General features: G+C 32.8%; 1 protein-coding gene across 1 annotated transcript in view; it reads right to left on the reverse strand.

Moving 5' to 3' along the window:
* Positions 1–10,910: 10,910 nt before the first annotated feature.
* Positions 10,911–16,755, reverse strand: part of LOC106644752 (FIGNL1-interacting regulator of recombination and mitosis) — a 28,258-nt gene continuing 22,413 nt past the window's right edge. The window contains exons 2-13 of the mRNA XM_014360405.2: positions 14,813–14,940; positions 14,580–14,732; positions 14,287–14,504; positions 14,044–14,201; positions 13,773–13,969; positions 13,568–13,713; positions 13,380–13,506; positions 13,137–13,302; positions 12,809–13,040; positions 12,392–12,728; positions 12,079–12,279; positions 10,911–11,569 (exon numbers count right to left, since the gene is read on the reverse strand). Of these exons, the coding sequence (XP_014215891.2) occupies positions 10,964–11,569; positions 12,079–12,279; positions 12,392–12,728; positions 12,809–13,040; positions 13,137–13,302; positions 13,380–13,506; positions 13,568–13,713; positions 13,773–13,969; positions 14,044–14,201; positions 14,287–14,504; positions 14,580–14,732; positions 14,813–14,914 (2,643 nt within the window). The 5' untranslated portion in view covers positions 14,915–14,940 and the 3' untranslated portion in view covers positions 10,911–10,963. The remainder of the gene's footprint in view (positions 11,570–12,078; positions 12,280–12,391; positions 12,729–12,808; positions 13,041–13,136; positions 13,303–13,379; positions 13,507–13,567; positions 13,714–13,772; positions 13,970–14,043; positions 14,202–14,286; positions 14,505–14,579; positions 14,733–14,812; positions 14,941–16,755) is intronic.

Raw genomic sequence — 16,755 nt, forward strand, 5'->3', positions numbered from 1 at the left:
ACAAGAGGGATGCCGTATGACGTCACTATAAAGAGAATCAGAATACGAATAATTATTTTCTTCGTACGCGGTTCAAAAGGCCATAATCCCATAATCTTTAAAAAAAAAACAAAAGCACGCATGTATCTACTATCATAAAGATTTAATTTACTTTCGTCCATCACAATTACTTTACTGTTTTGTTTCTTACTGATAATAAACTGATTCTTATGTTTTCCCTGGGACAAGTAAATTCTGAGTGACTATAACAACACTTATTAAACATTAAAAAACTCGATATTAAAATGAGTTTGTTTTTTCTTTCCAGGAAACTTACAACTCTTCGTTAATATTATATTTGTGTCCATGTAAATGTATACTTCTTTTAAAGTAAGCAGTACTATTGACGCACGAGAAAACTTTTATACACGTGCGTAGAGCTACTGAACAATTTAATAATTATTTTGATTTTTATTTATATTATGATTATTTTCGTTAGTTCGTTGCATTTCACAAAAAAATTGCGGTTTTTAGGGTTTGGCCTAAAGGGACCTTGCCTGCCTCCTTGCTGGCCGGTTAAAAACCTCACGCGGGTAAGCGGCAATAATTATATTTTTTGGTCGATTGTTGACGATGGATGCGCGTCACGAGCTCGGGACCTGTTGGAAAAAAGACATGGTTACAAACGGCAAACTTGAACCAAATTATTATTGTCATAAATACGTATTGTGTGTGTTGCGAGGAATAAATGGATGCGTAAAAAAAATGGAAACCCAGTAATACAGACCCCGTACTCTTTAAGCTGCACTCGCTGTGCCTCAGAGATGATCTGCTCGCTTTTCTTGGGGCGCCGGAAGTTGAAGGGTTTGGCGATGTCACGTGGTCCCTTGACCAAGTCGCAAGCCAGGACTGCATTTTGTAAAATGTTCTTGGCTGCAACTTTGTCTCTATTCCACGACAACGCACATTTGGAAAATTTGTGTGGGTCCAGGAAATTAAGGCAATCTGCCCATCGGCTGTTTCGCCCGGATCCAATGTACAACTGCTCGGAACAGACTGCACACAGGTGAGTTGTTAAATATTCGTCGCTATTGTAAATCTGTGGATAAGAGAAATTGATTATTTGAAACTTGTGAAAGAAAAGACAAAGTCATGCGTTAATATACTCACAGCCAAGGTTTTTGGATACTCCTTCGAAAAATCATTTAGCCTCTTCACTATTAGTGTCATGGGTACTCTACCGTGACCTGAAATTTTCCCGCTTATTTTTGTCTTTCCAAGTGCCAAGAATGTACAAACGTTTTTTCTATCTTTTCCTTGATAATCGCCGTACACAATTTCATTGATTAGAGTGTCGACTAGACTGCGACTTCTTATCTTGGCGTCAAATTTTTGACGCGACCAAAATTTTCTCCAGTACACGGGGCCCAAGGCAAAATAATAATCTATTCTATACTTGGTTGTATTCGAATTCTCCGTTTTCTTCAGCAAATTTATACTGGGGAATTTTTCTTGCAGTTTTATTATTTTTTCTTTTATAATACTGTGGTAATGACTGGCACGCCACTTTCTGGTCGAAATACCGGACGCAAATTTGAACCACTGGTATCTAATCATGTCAAACTGGTCAGACCCTTTTGGATCGACACTTTGGCTGGATTGATTTGCCAACTTTCTTTTTTCGAGATCCACAGTGTAAACGGCTAATGGGATTTTAACGCCAGGATCAATACCTACAAGCCTATTAAATGGTTTTTGGTAATTTTTCGTTGGCACATTTATTTTTACCTCTTTTTGTCTCGTCTGTTTCAACGCGTTTTCCTTGACGTCTTTGATTTGTTTATTTTTATTTGTTGCACAAAATCTGTTTCTATGAGCCGATTTTCTACCGTCATCTTGATCTTTTCTGCGACCGAAAAGATGAACAGAACTTTCAACAGAATTACAGCTAATTTTCCATGCAAACGTATGCTTTGGCTTCTGCTCGAAAACTGTCGTCAAGTCAAACATCTTTGAAACATTTTCCACCAATTTTAAATGCTTGTCCGTCTGGGCTGATACTTTCACAATATTCATCTTTGCCAACCTGCTGCAGGTCTTGCTAACCGCAATTTGGCCGTAGTGAATAAATCGCTCGTGTATTTAATTAATGGGTATCAGAGTGAAACTCTTTTCACCGCGTTCAATCAATTTTTGTTGAATACGAAAGAATGTTGGGATAAATTTTCAAAATTGGGACTTCATTTACGAAAAATCTAAATTCTCATCCTCTCTTAGTACACATGCCAATTCCGGTATCTCTTTTCCCTTCCTGGCATTTTCTGTACTTTTTATCGCAAACAATCGGGCAATTTGACCGAGTACTTGATCTTTTCGCTGTTTTTTCGACAAAAGAACCGGTTTTGCGGCATTAGCTGCAAAGTGATAAGCTGTCGGTTGGTACGAGCGACCGTAGAACCTATAGCACTCAGTGCTCGATACGCGAGAGAGAGAGAGAGAGAGAGAGAGAGAGAGATCCGAGGGAAACGGTATAGAAGCGTCGTTCTATCTCTAGTTGATCGTAAGCCTTGTGCTGCCTCCGAGAAAGAGGAAGAGAGAGAGAGATAGGGGGAGAAAACATCCGAATTTCTTGGAAAAAAAGAAATACAATTTATCTTATCACTGAGCGACCCAATTCTTTGAACCAAAGAGAATTTTTTTACCCTCATTCCGTTAAATATTTTCTTATGAGTAAAAAAATATAAATTAATTAAACTTGATCTGTCTAATCCTTTAAAAAATAAAATACAATGTTTATCTAAAAGCATTATCCTACAAATCGTTTTATCATCATAAGTATAAAATTTAACCTAATTTTTCCTTAAGGTTTTATATACAATTGAGATTTTTAAACAATTAAACATCTGAAAAACAGTATAATAAACCGATTCCAAACATAATCAAGCAATAAAATGAATACCTTCTTTATAATGCATTTATTTAGTTGTATAACATGGCGTATTATACCACAAGAAATAACATCAGTTTAAAAACATTTAGATATACATATAAGCGAAAAGTAAGCAACATGCATAATTGATCAGTAATAAATATTTTATTTCAGAACAATAACTATTTCTATATTATGTTGATAAGTCCTCTATCGAATTGAAAGAAAAGTTGTCAAGTAGGACAAGGTTATTTTTATGACCTGTAAGCAGTAAATTTAAAAAAATTAAATTATACATGTTTTACGTTGGATTCAAACAAAGATATTTACCTTTGCTAAATTCTCAAAATTCATCACAAATACACCTCCAGCGGTCAATGTACAAGGCTTTGAAGATTTTAAAAGCATGAATTTAATTAAATTTTTCGACTTTTTTGATAAAGTATACCAGTGAATTTTGTATCTACAAAAAAATGAAAAAAATTATTTTAAGACCCACTCTACATGTTTTTTTGAGCTAACAAAATAATGAATTCTTATATTATCTTTGAGAAAAATTTATCACATGTGATAACTAATAAGTCTTAATATTTTAAAAATAAAAAAATATGAAATAATTCAGACGCCTAATAAATAAGTATTTTAATGTTTTTTGGTAAAAAAAGTACAAAAAAATACTAGTAAGAAGAAATGAGCTTGTATTTGCTCTATTTTTAACAATGCTTTAGATTATTTAAAATGTATAACTTTAAATGATAACTAAACTTAATTTATAAGTGTATAAGCACTTTAAAGCGTACACTATCATGAACATAATATGGCATACTTCATATAATACATTTTCTCACACTTTGTTCCTACAGTTTTGTCACGTAATAACCTTTTTTCTGTCCCTAAAACTGAATAAAAAAAATATTTTACTCATGAACGAATATCCAGCCAATTACAAATTAATAAAAAGTCTGTCAAGATAACAGAAAAAGTCTCTAGCATTAAAAAAAAAACTTTCCTGCTACAGTGACAGGAAAAACATTAATTTTTATAAAAAAAATAAGGGAAAAGTTACTTGTAGAAGTTCAATCCATTATTTTAGTATTAGCCGATTTTTAACAATTGTGATAACTTTATACTCTAATTTCATTGCTTTTTTTCATCTATTTTTTATGGTTAAAAATAGGTATGTCTGGTTTTAAAACGCATCTTGGATTATCAAGCCAAGTCTTATCTATCTCTTTCAAACTTTGTATTCTTATATTTCTACTTTGCACAACTAAACACTTTGACGCTAAAAAAAAAAAAACCAGTCTTCTCTCAAAGTTTTCTATACTTAAGTTCAAGTTACCTATAATTAATGTCACTAATACAGGTTATTTAAAATTTGATTGCCGCTTATTAGTCTATTACTCCCTGTGATAAGCAAATGTACATTAATTCTTGAATGTTGTTAATGTCTTCATTTAAAAATGTATCACGAATCAGTTTTTTGCAAAATTTAAAATAGCCGTTGTAATTTTTTTTACTATTAAATACTTGCTTATTAAAAGTTAATTCGAGAATTTACAGAAAAATAGTACAGTACGTCCCAAAGGTGCAAAGTACGAACTTGAGCACCTAAAAAGACGCGATTGATACTGTACTTTGAGTCCCTGTGACGTAATGTACGGTATTCTAGTATAGTTGATCTGTTATTTACAACTCGTACAAAGCTTCTTTTGTAAGGAGCATAAGTGAGTAAAACATCGTGCAGTGAATTACATAATGTACAAAGTTACGTTGGCTTACACGAAAGCATTTAAGTGATTACATTTATCTATAACCAATTGTCCACACCACATTAGAAAGAACAAATGTACTAATAGTAAAAATTCAAATAAAGAACCTTTGATGACGCATTCGACTTGATTTAACACCTGCAAAATCTGAAATCATAAACATATTGTATAAAATAGTAAAGTTACAAGTAATTATGCTTGTATAATATTCTTACATAAAGTGGTATTAAACTAAGAGCCAGAATTGTGGACCCAACTGTTAACAGCAAAATGTACTTGTAAGAAACGTCAACGGTATCTAGAAACCTTGGAAATAAATTTTCAATTCAGAGTACGTTAATCAATAAAATATGACAAAATTTTTATCAAAAGTTTACTTAACTGTAAACCTTGTTTATGCATTTTAATAGCTGAAATGATTGGAAAGTAACAATCAGTACCGGCTTCACAATTATCGACTGCCTTATGCAAGCGATACCTAATAATAAGGTCAAATGTTTACTTATTCATATTGAAATATCGAAATAAATAAAGTTAATTGACAATATTTATAAAATGAGTTAACTAAATGAAATTGTATTTTACTTGACAATGGAGAAAATCCCAAAACTCTGATGTACAAGGTTAAAATAAGTTGTGTCACATGCTGTTGTGGTTATTAAAAGAAATATCGTGGCGAAAAAATATATTATCGTAATAGTATAATAATATTCCATAATGTCGACACCGCAATCAAAATGTATCATTATAGGTAAGGGACGAGTTTCATTTAATGGCTTCCATAAGTTCAAAAGTTTGATGAACGCTGGAGCAAGGATTACGTACGAAGAGCATAAAACACAGCAAACTGGAAAAATAAATGCATTTTGTCTTCATACAATTGAAGCTAATGATAATTAAAAGCAATCGTTACGTTAAATAAAATAAAACTGTTATATAATCATATCATTACACGATAAATTGATGAAAAATTTACGTTTTTAATCAATAACAGCTTTAATAAATCGATTCCTACTACCAGTGTATTTTCAAACAGGTTTATGACACATACAAGCGAATTTAAATCTTTTAAATTATTCATGAACAATCGATGACTATCTAAATTTTGACTTTCACACAAAAATTTTTTTCTAGTTTTTCATTTCCTGCAATGATTGTCCCCAAGTCTTTTTTAGCTAAGCATTGAAGCCCTCAATCAATATATTTATTAGGATAACCAAAAAAAAGTTTTTTTCTACCTCATATGATTATTACAAATAAAATATTGCAATACAATAATAAGGTATCACTCTACATTTTCTAAATTTATTTTCAATTGAAAATAAAAAAAATTAAGTAAAGATCAAGTTTGACCAATTTTATTTCTTCGTACGCCCGTCGATGGCGTATCTTACTTTACTTGTCTGTTTCTACTAAATTTTGTAGGGGATAAAGTATTCGGCTGTACGTCAAAAATATAAACTGTAAACTGTTTAGTTTAATTAAAATCAAAATTATCATTAAAAAGTTATAGCTTTTTCAACACTTCATGTAAAACAGATATTAGATCATTTTCATTCAAGTTTTAATGCAAATTTTTAAAAATTTATATATGTTTGCGAGTAATATTAAATAGCATTTTTTATCATAAGTCAACTCTTTTTTTTTTTAGACATCAGATCTTTATTAAATTGTTATCCGATATACCACAGTTTAAACCAAAATGTTTTCAGTGCGACATAACCACTAACATAAATATAGGACAAGTGTAAATGTGCGTATGGAGGTGTTATGTACACTCTGATCTGTCCCAGACCCTATTATTGAACAGTACTTCACGCCATAGTTCCGAAATAGGGTCCGGGACAGATCAGAGTTCCACTGAGTGTACATACTTACATATTATATATTTACAACTGTCATTTACGAATTCAAAGTTTTTTTCATATTTTCAGTCTAATATCGAATACAAGCACAACAGAAAGTATTAACTCTTTTTTTAAACTCATCCTTATTTTTTTTTTTTTATTATGATTCAAACAAAAAGTTCCAGGTTCACTTTAACATAGCTTGTTAATAATTATTAAAATATAAATAATAAAAAATAATAAAAATAGCCCATACTTAAGTAGATGAAAGCGATTTTTTTTCCTTGTAAGGCACATTTTTTCATTATTTCTCGTTCTTTACTATCCTTTATCAGCATCCAGTTATCAGCCAATAGTGAAAATGATTCTTTTATCTGTCATCAAGTTAACTATCAATGATCTCAATGTAATACAGAAAATAATATCGAATACATTGTTTAAAATAAAATTTTACCAACATTTTGACGTTTTATGGTTCATTGGATTAAGAGAAGTCTACAAAATAATATGGAATAACTTGTTCTTTTATGATAACGGCAGTAATACAATTAAAAAATACATACGTATTGTCCAACTCAGCTTTATTTCATACAGTATTTATTATGATCATGTTAACAATAATTATATCTATGCGTTGTGATTTAGTTACAATATTTTTATTTTGTCTTTTGATCAAACAAAACTTACAGCAAGGTTATAATTTAGGATATCAAAAAATATCATATAAAGTATTCAAAAACTATTTTAAAATTACGTTAACTATTCCTTAATTTATTTACGCTTATATTTAACTCTGTCCGTCTGTTTATCTTTATGTAGCAAGATGATCGACGTGTAACCTAATTTAAGAATAAAAAAAAAATTTTTTTTCTCAAATTTTTCTCATAATATACCTAATATAATATCATATTATGGTTATTACGAATAACATTTTTAGTATTAATTTTTCATTAAAAATAACAAATTTTTAGTACGGATCAAGTTTGACCAATTTTATTTCTTCGACCGCCCGTCAATGGTGTATCTTACCTTACTTGTCTGTTTCTACTAAATTTTGTAGGAGATATATTAATAACTTTTATCTCGACACACAATAGAAAGCTGATGATATGTACGGAAAGTGGTTATTAGGTAATCGGTCAAATTTTAGTTTGTCAAAAAGTCAAGAAATAAATCTTTCATTACTACATATTATCATAAAAAAACAAATCACTTCATTTTCAGAAAAAAACTAATAAATAAATACCAAGAAAAAAATTTACACTTATATTTGGATTTACAGTAAAAAAAATTTGTATGTATGTAATAAATGATCTCATGTAGAATAGAAACTAATGTGCATATTATAAACTTGTCCCTATGAATGGAAAAAAAATGAAAGAATTCTTTATAATTATAACATTTTAGTTCTACCGTTCAGTAATAAAAAAAAAAAAAAAATTATACAAAGTACTTCAAAAATACACTGCCCATGCTTTATGAATACAAAGTTAACGTGGCTCATGTGTTTGGTCACATACTATACATGAAAAGTTAATAATTAGTTGGAATAGGAAAATAAACTTATCACGTAAGCAGTACACATATTGTAAAAGGGTATATAAAATTTTTTTTAATGTTCCAGGGAACTCAACATTTTAGGTAATTTGTTGATGCAGTAAATGTGAATAATACAAAACAGAGAATAACACATTAATAAAAATTCAAATAAAATTTTTTTGGGCAGCTCTTGTTATAAATTAATGAGGGCTTCATGTAAAAATAAAAAATTTGAATGCAAACATTTTTTTCTCTGAAATGAAATGGTTGACCAAATGGTTTCAAAAAAGAAGTTAAAAGTACAGTGTTTATTAGTAGCTCGAATGATAGTAAATGATAAATAATAATACATGTAAACCAACAGTTATACTAACAAATTTTATTGGAACAACGCTTTAACCCGTAGGGAATCCAGATGCGTGGCCCTCATCAGGTTCAAATATTAAGTCGCTACTATAAGTAGGCAACGTTGGTAATGCCTTAAATGCTTGATCAACGAATTAGCAATTTTAATCGACAATTAATTATTTGAACCTAATAAGGGCCTTGAGTCTTGATTTTGTACAGGATGAAACGCTGTTCTATTAATAAACGAAATTTGACAGTGTAAGCATTTTCACACATAATATTGAAAAGAATAGTGCTTTAACTACAAATTATGTTTTAGGTTGATATCATTAGTTATATTAATCCGTATCAGTCACCTTAATGTTATCGATCTTACTCTAATTCTTACTATAAACTAAAAATGTGTTGGTTGTAAACTCACCCTTGTTTCGGACATCATTATAAAAATGTATTTAAGGATGATATTTAACAGAAAACAAAAAGCTCCCAAGTTTTCAAAAAAATAGTTCATATCACGATTTATATACCAAAGCAGTCCCCTAAACTGAATAGTAGATAAAATATAGCCTTTTTTTATCATAACTATGAACTAGATTATTAATTCTTAACAAATTATTTTACATCATTGAAGAGTCATGGGTGAAAAATATTATTGACATAAATTTTTATTTTTCAACGACTTACACATGGAATTTGGTATATAATAAGAAAACCCAAAATGGTGACTCTCGGAAGTAATTTGTTTATTTGATTTGAGTAAGGCCATAACCCGGTCAGTCGAAGAAAAAATGTGTTCCATTTCAAGTATTTACTATCAAATATTTTCAATTTTGTCTCATTCATAATTACTTTATTCTCTGGAAAAAATACGTTTTTCAATAAATAATAGAAGACGATTCCTACAACAATAAATATTCTGTTAATAAATTAATGGCTAAAATTTTGTTTTTTTGAAAGTAATTATAACTGTCTTTCTTTCGAAAACGTATGATTACATTTTCTCTTGTTTGATTCTTTTTTTTTTAAGTTGCAGCAAGAGTTGGTAAAAAAGGAGTATAGAAGTAAAGAATCAAAAAAGTAAATGTTGGAATGCTAGTGAGACATTGTGTATGATAGGCACACCAATCGTTATCCGTAAATATACTACAAACGTAAATTAGATTGGCACCATCGAGATTTCTAAATTTTCTAAGATTGCACTTATAGATACGCTCAGTCATACACATTTTTACACGCCATGGGGCTATGATTAAAAAAATAATAATAATCCATATGAAAAAAATGAAAAAGTACCTGTTTGATTCCGTCTTCTGAATAAGGAAAAAATTAAATAGAATTAAATTACCATTTAAATTTGTAAGTTCATCAAAATCGTATTAGTTACGATGATAGTTTATTGTTCTTCGGCAAATCTCCAACTGAGCCTAAAAACCTTGTATCCTAATACATATAACTATGAATACTATGCGTCTTTCTTCAAAACAAGACTTTTTTTACAGAAGAAAAGTAATTTTACGTACAATGATGTTGCAATACCAGTTATTGCAAAAAAACAGCCACAAGCGCTAAAAGGCAGTCAAGAATCGAAGACTTTCACGCTTCTTCTACCTGACACATCAAACCTTAATATTTGAAGCCAACGTCGTAGTGTATAAGAATAGCAGACTTACATAAGACATAAGAGCATTATTTTTTATTCAAAATATTGGATGTGGCGTTACATTATTAATTTTTTTTTATTTGTAAGACGATGTACTACTAAGACATTAAAAAAATACGATTTTTAGCTCATCGCTAGGATCCCTTTTTTACTTACTTTTTCATGTGAAAATATATTTTCACAATAATATGTGAAATAACCCTTTTTCCAGATGTAATTTCATCCAAGTAGTATTATAAAAATGTATTATAAAAAAGAGAGTTCGTACTTTATACAGAAAAAAATCAGATTTTATTGTACAGGTCTGGTAAATTAAACTAAAATTTTTTTTCATTTTTATTGTTAACAAATTTTAATATTTAAATCTCTTTCGTACCAATATAATTTCAATTTTTAAGGATTTTAAAATGTCGCAATAACGAATACTTTTCTATTTCTGTTTCACTTCTCTCCCGAATAAAATCGCAGAATTAAAGATTACTTACAGGAATAGTTCTTCTCTACATTGTCTTCTCTGCATGATTGTTTTCTACGTTCTATGACACATATCGAATTACGGATCCTTTTGTAAAATACCAGTAAATAGTTTAATTATGACAGTTTAAACGGTGCATTGTCTAATATTATGCTTAACGACTTGTGATAAATAAAAATTTGTATAATTAAAAAAGATTCGTAAAAGAAAGGTGTTTGTGCTACTCAAGCAGTTTTCAAAGAGTGTTTTTTTAACCCTTTCAGGTGGTCTTTACTAGGATGGGAAAAAATAAAAATAAAATCACCAAAGTTAAAAAAATATTTTTTTTTTCTCGAGGGCTTACAAAAATAATACTCCGCTGCACTGCAAGAATTAAATAATAAAAAAAAGGCAAGTACTTTTATGCCCAACCCCCTAACAGTCACTTTGATCCAAGAAGCCTCGAAGGACTTGTCGCAGCCTGTCACGTGACCTCCCGTCGAGCTGTCCTTTGAACTTGATGAGCTCATTGACATCGTCGCAGACCCTCTCCACTACCTTTTCCACGTCCACCGGGCCACTCCTCGAATCATCGGCAGCCCCATCTAGTCTCGGCAGCTTCTCCTCCCTCTCGATGGTTCGACCCCTCTCACGGCACACGTGCCTCCTCGCATCGAAGGCTCCGCCCAGGGCTCGAAAGTAGCCGTTGAAGCTCGAAAAACCATGAAACCGGTGAGCGACCTCGGCCGAGATGTAGGCAGGTAGAGTTTTCGACGCCTCGGCCCGAGCATCGCGAATGTTGGTGGCGATGGACGAGAGCAGCTTGGTGTCGGAGCAAACGTGGGTCAGGCGCTCGAAGGACTCGAAGGCTTGCTGCTGGACGCAGGGCTCGCTGTCGCTCAGCAGTCGGCAGAACAGCTCGGACGCGACCGTTGAGTCGGACTCGGTCAGGTGCGCCGCGCAACGGTCGAAGAACCAGCAGAACTCGAGGCGCAAGCCACTTGTGGCGAATGGATACAGTAGGACCAACCGTTCGAGGATCTACAAGTTACGTGTGCACTTGGATGATTGAGTCGAGAATGTTTTAGAAAACACACGGAGGTACACTGAAAGAAAAAAATTATAAAAACTATAGAGAAATTTTAACAAAAATTGCCATTCCACACTGTAAATTAGATGCAAGCTGGCAAAAAAGCAAAAAGTTATTTATTTTATTGTTGCAAATGTAAAAACTGTAGTTTAAATAGTAAAAATTATGGTAAGAATTAAAAATTACTGTCGTGGAGCAGTAAAGTTTAAAAACATCGGTTAATAAATTTTACTTTCCCTCATCGAAATTTTTACTGTTCGCATCATAATTTTTACTTGTCGAACCGTAATTTTAACTGTTAAAACAATGATCTTAACTGTTAAAAATAATAATTTTTTTCCTTTTTTGCCAGCTTGCATCCGATTTACTGTACGGAATTGTAATTTTTGCTGGAATTTCTCTATAATTTTTATTATTTTTTTTCTCTTAGTGTAAACATAGACGAAGAATTCCCACTTACCAAAGCCGTATACCGGGCCTGGCCTAACTGCGGTCGCGTGGCATGCAGCAAAGAAATAGCAAGATTCTCTATCACCGACAGAGACACACCCTCGCAATCACCTAGAATACAAACAATCTTGTTCCACGTTTTGATAAAAGTGTCAGCAGATTGTCCATCTTGAGGTGTGCCGGTAGCCTCGATGATTGCTAAATCATTCATCTTAAAAACCAAAACCAAACAAAACTTTGAGTCAAAATTCAGTGCTGTGTAAAATAATTTTTGTAAAGGAACGTAAAAAAAAAAAAAAAAAAAAAAAGAAGTATGTATTCACCAATGAACATAAATTGTCTAGATTCGGCTGCTCTTCTAAAACTTTCAGATCGTTAGCTATCCTGTTGTTGGCGTCAAAAGCATCGACTTGCAGCTGCAACAGTTTTCTCTTTTCTTCGTTGACCACTTGCGCGATCGAGTCCCATCCGTGGGAGCTAGAATTTTTTTTGATACCACTAATAAAATCGTGCTTGTCTTTGTCCGAAAGAAAAGTATACTGACGACTCAGTAAATTCGACAGCATGACCGTGTTGACATGGTTCTTCCTATCCTCCAGCTTTTCGTAGACAAGCATCAAGTATTTAAAGTGGCTGTAACACAGTTCGGAAGAACCTAATCTAAAAAAGGGTAAAACACGAACAATTACTCGTATCCGCGATTGTAACGTGGAAAAAGTCTCTTGTTTCATAATAATCACCTGCAAACGAAGCACCAAACGTCACAGCTCAATAGAGAGCTAAACCACTTTCCGCTGATCAAATATTTTAACAGCAACTCCATAAACTCGTCGACATCGGAACTCGGCACTTGACAAACCAACGAAAATATGCTTAGGCACGTTGCCTCGTAAATATCAGCCTGGTACGACCCTTGTGCAAGATTCCGGGACATCTCTACTTGCACTTGTCCTGTGCAAATTTCCTGGGTGACTATTGTACAAAAAAAAAAAAAAAAAAAAAAAAAAGCATCGAAAGGTTTTTTAAATTCAATACCACGTACTACTCGGTTAAAGATGATCAACATACGTTTATCAATGTTTGCGAAGCAAATGTCTGTAATGTTACTGTCTTCGCTGCACCATTCGCGCTGAGTTTCGTAAGGTAACATCGATATTTGTTTGATTATTGTCAACGTCAGCAAATGATACCCTACGACATTGTCCGTGACAATTTGGTTGTATTCAAAATATACCTTCAATGATTCACGCAAATTTTTATTGATACCCAAAACAGACCAAGATAAAGCTATACAGTTGAAAAATTACAAACCACTTTGAAACTGTCGTTCTTCATGACGACATTTAAAAATGAATCGATCATAAAGACGAAATTCGTCCGAACGAACTTGATGAAATCGGCATTGTGACCGGCTATTGCGAAACGCTGCTCGCTGTACCTGCGACAAAATTCGTATTTTCGTAAATTCGTTCGATAAACGATATTTGAAATACACTCACTGGTAAATTTGCGAGAGTAAATCGACAATAGAGAGCATCACGTCATTACGGACCCAGCCGCAGTAAGTCTCGCACAGTTTCTCTAGCACTTTGAACAATACTCGACAACACAGTATCGACCGTTCGTTCGATGGTCTGTGGATCTTCTGCAATGAGATGGTGGAACTGTAGTTTCGATGAAAGCGACGATTAGCTCAACGCTTACCTGACCGATGGACGAAAGCATGTCCACGATGTTCTCGGACAGTCCTTTGAAGTGATTGGTGACGACGTTTGGCGAGATGTCCTTCATTTGCAAGCCGTAGCTCGTCGACAGTTTACCGAACCTTTTCCACATATCCGTCAAAGTCTTTGCGTCCATGCCGCTGGTCAAGCTTGCTATTTTGCCCGACTCATCGATAACTAGTCCAAAATTGAAACGCACTGACAAACCTTTCTTTCTTTTGGGAAAAAAAGTGCATCAAATAACTACTCACTGCTCAGAAGAACCCTCATCTCGTCCTCTTGGCTTGTGTCGAACGAAACGTTGGAATCCACGAGAGCGTAAAAGTAACTCAACGTAGTGCCGCACTGGCGAAACGTCAGAGCTAAATTTTCCGCGACTGTTTTAAAATGGTCCCCGTAATATTTTTCGCTGAAAATTAAAGTGAATCAGCTGGTTTTTTTTCAGTAAAATTGCATTTAATTGAAACGAGTCGATGAGTAGTAAACGTAATTACCTTTTCTTGCAATGGTTCAATACTTCGAAAATTATTTCGAATAAGCTCGAGGTAAAGTTTTTTACATCGAGTATCGATAGTTTTTCCAAATTTCTTATGTGATTCATACAAGAGTCCCAACATTTTAATAGGTTCGCCAAGACATTCAATTGACTTTTTATGCGATTTGTACAAATGTTTTCCTTATTTTCCAGCGTATTATTGATATTGCGGATTATCTACAAAACATGGCAATGAAAAAAAGAAAAAAAATGAACTTCAATACGAATGATATCAGCAAGCAATTTAATCACCTGAAAATATATTTTCCGTGCATCGGAAAGTACGGCACTAAATATTTTCTCGTCTAGTATGTCCACAGTGGCACTTTGTATGTTACTGCTGGATAAAAATTTTTGCAGCTCCTCCAACTTTTCTTCTGCGCTCCTGTCGCTATTAGTCGTCTCGTGAAAAGCATGATGTAAGGAAGTCACGAAAACGTAATTTTTTTTTTTTTTAAGCTACATTAGGTATTTTCAAAGGATATTTTTAGTGATTTAATTTGATTTTCCAAATCTGACTGGCTGGAAAGCATCTCCGAGAAAAAAAAATCCTCATCGAGAACGTCGTCTGACGTTGTCTGTGACATCTCGAGCTACTTTTCAGCCTTTCTTTCTTAAACAACAAGAAACAAAAACAAAAAGGAAACATCAGATCAAAGATTATACATGAAAATATTGACACGAGCAAAACCCCTCAGTTGATATCGAATCGTATTAACCCTTCCGTCAGCCAATCTTTTATTTATTTCAGCCACGCTGATGCTTGAAATTAGATTAAAAAGTCGGGGAACACGGAGGGAAAAAAGACGAATCGGCGCTTTAAAATCATGTAAATACAACGCAAGGCAAAATGCCAAAACAAAAGCTGAAGCGGCGTTGTTTGCTTCTTATAAGAGCACGTGCCATTAGAATTTTCGAAGTAGGCAGCCACGAGCGCTCCATATCTGCCAGGGATTTCCAAATGGGCGAAACTTTGACGATTAGCCGCAATATCATCTGGCATCTAATGGCTACCGCTCGCGCCTCCAATCTACCCTTTCTTCTCCTTCCCTATACGATTTCCGTACATATATATTTTGCATTTATAATGCGATATGTGGATACACTAGATCATTTGAATGTAAAAAAATAGAGACACGAATGTTAGTGTTTGCGGGTTATTGGTCAATCCTTAAGGTAAATCAGGGCAGATCTTTAGTTCCCAAGTTACTCAGTCTTATCTCAATTTCTGATCGAGCGCTGGAATTACGTAGTACCTTTTGAAGATAGACGATAGTGCATTCGCGCTACTTACGTCTTTGAGAGATTTTGGGTAACTTAAAAAAATATACTTGTAACTTAATTGTCTTTGTATTTTTATGGGGCATTTTATAGTACGGTTGTTGGGAACTGAGTGAAGAAAAATACATGAATATTTGTGGTGAATGAGTACCATACACGAATTCAATATTTTTTTTTTTTAAAGAATGTAACTACTTGGTAACATAAATGAAAATACGTTCTCTAGGTTGTGAAGTAGTTGTTCAATCAAATCCAACATTTTCAAATACAGATCATATTTATTTATTGTCCGTCATAGTAATGCAATAAAAAAATGGTACATATTTTTACACTATGAACTTTGTTACCTCCAAATAAATTACAATAAATATTGGACTGATTATAAACGAAGAGAAAAAGTAGATATGAAAATGTAACCAAGTTTTTGGAACACCTAATTGTCACATAATCATCAGGACATGCTAATGTTGCGATGTACAGTTTACCTCTGTCAAGAATTTTATGCTAAATACATCGTTGCAAAACTAGTCAAACAAAGGTTCAGTTATACAGTGATTTGACTAACTGCGTTCGGATGCAACTGCTTCAATCACAACTAAAATTAATGAAATATTCGACCCCTCGTTCCGTTCGTCATAAAATTAAAAAACTGTATCCCTTTGATGAAACATCACATTTTAAAACTACCTTCGAAAGACAATACAAATTGTACCGAAGTGTTCAAACTCTTAATTTAATTATAATAGGTTCTAGTTTCATTTTCTCAGTTTTACTTGCATTTTGTTTTGTCTGTCATACTTAATTTGAGTTTTTTTGCTCAGCACTAAGACCTCGAATTAGAACATCTAACGTACACATGCTGGGTCTAATTAAGTATTTTTTCTTTTATAAAATCTTTCAAGCTTATGAGGAATCAAAAAATAAAAAATAAAAAACACCTAAGCAAGAGAACTTCACCCTTTTAAAATGATTGGTGGGGACTAATTGAATAATCCTACGATATGTTACATCCATGGAAAATATTTGTCAAAAGGATAGCATTTTAAAGTATTTATTTAAAATAAAGGTAGTAAAAAATAAGTGAAATGAAACTAAAGCCCAACGACCTTTTCAACTGTTTCAACTACTCCCGTTATCATCAATGAAA

This window comes from Copidosoma floridanum, unplaced genomic scaffold, assembly GCF_036245765.1.
Source record: "Copidosoma floridanum isolate Cflo_tuat_1 unplaced genomic scaffold, Cflo_Japanese_pri ptg000006l, whole genome shotgun sequence".
Lineage (NCBI taxonomy): Eukaryota > Metazoa > Arthropoda > Insecta > Hymenoptera > Encyrtidae > Copidosoma > Copidosoma floridanum.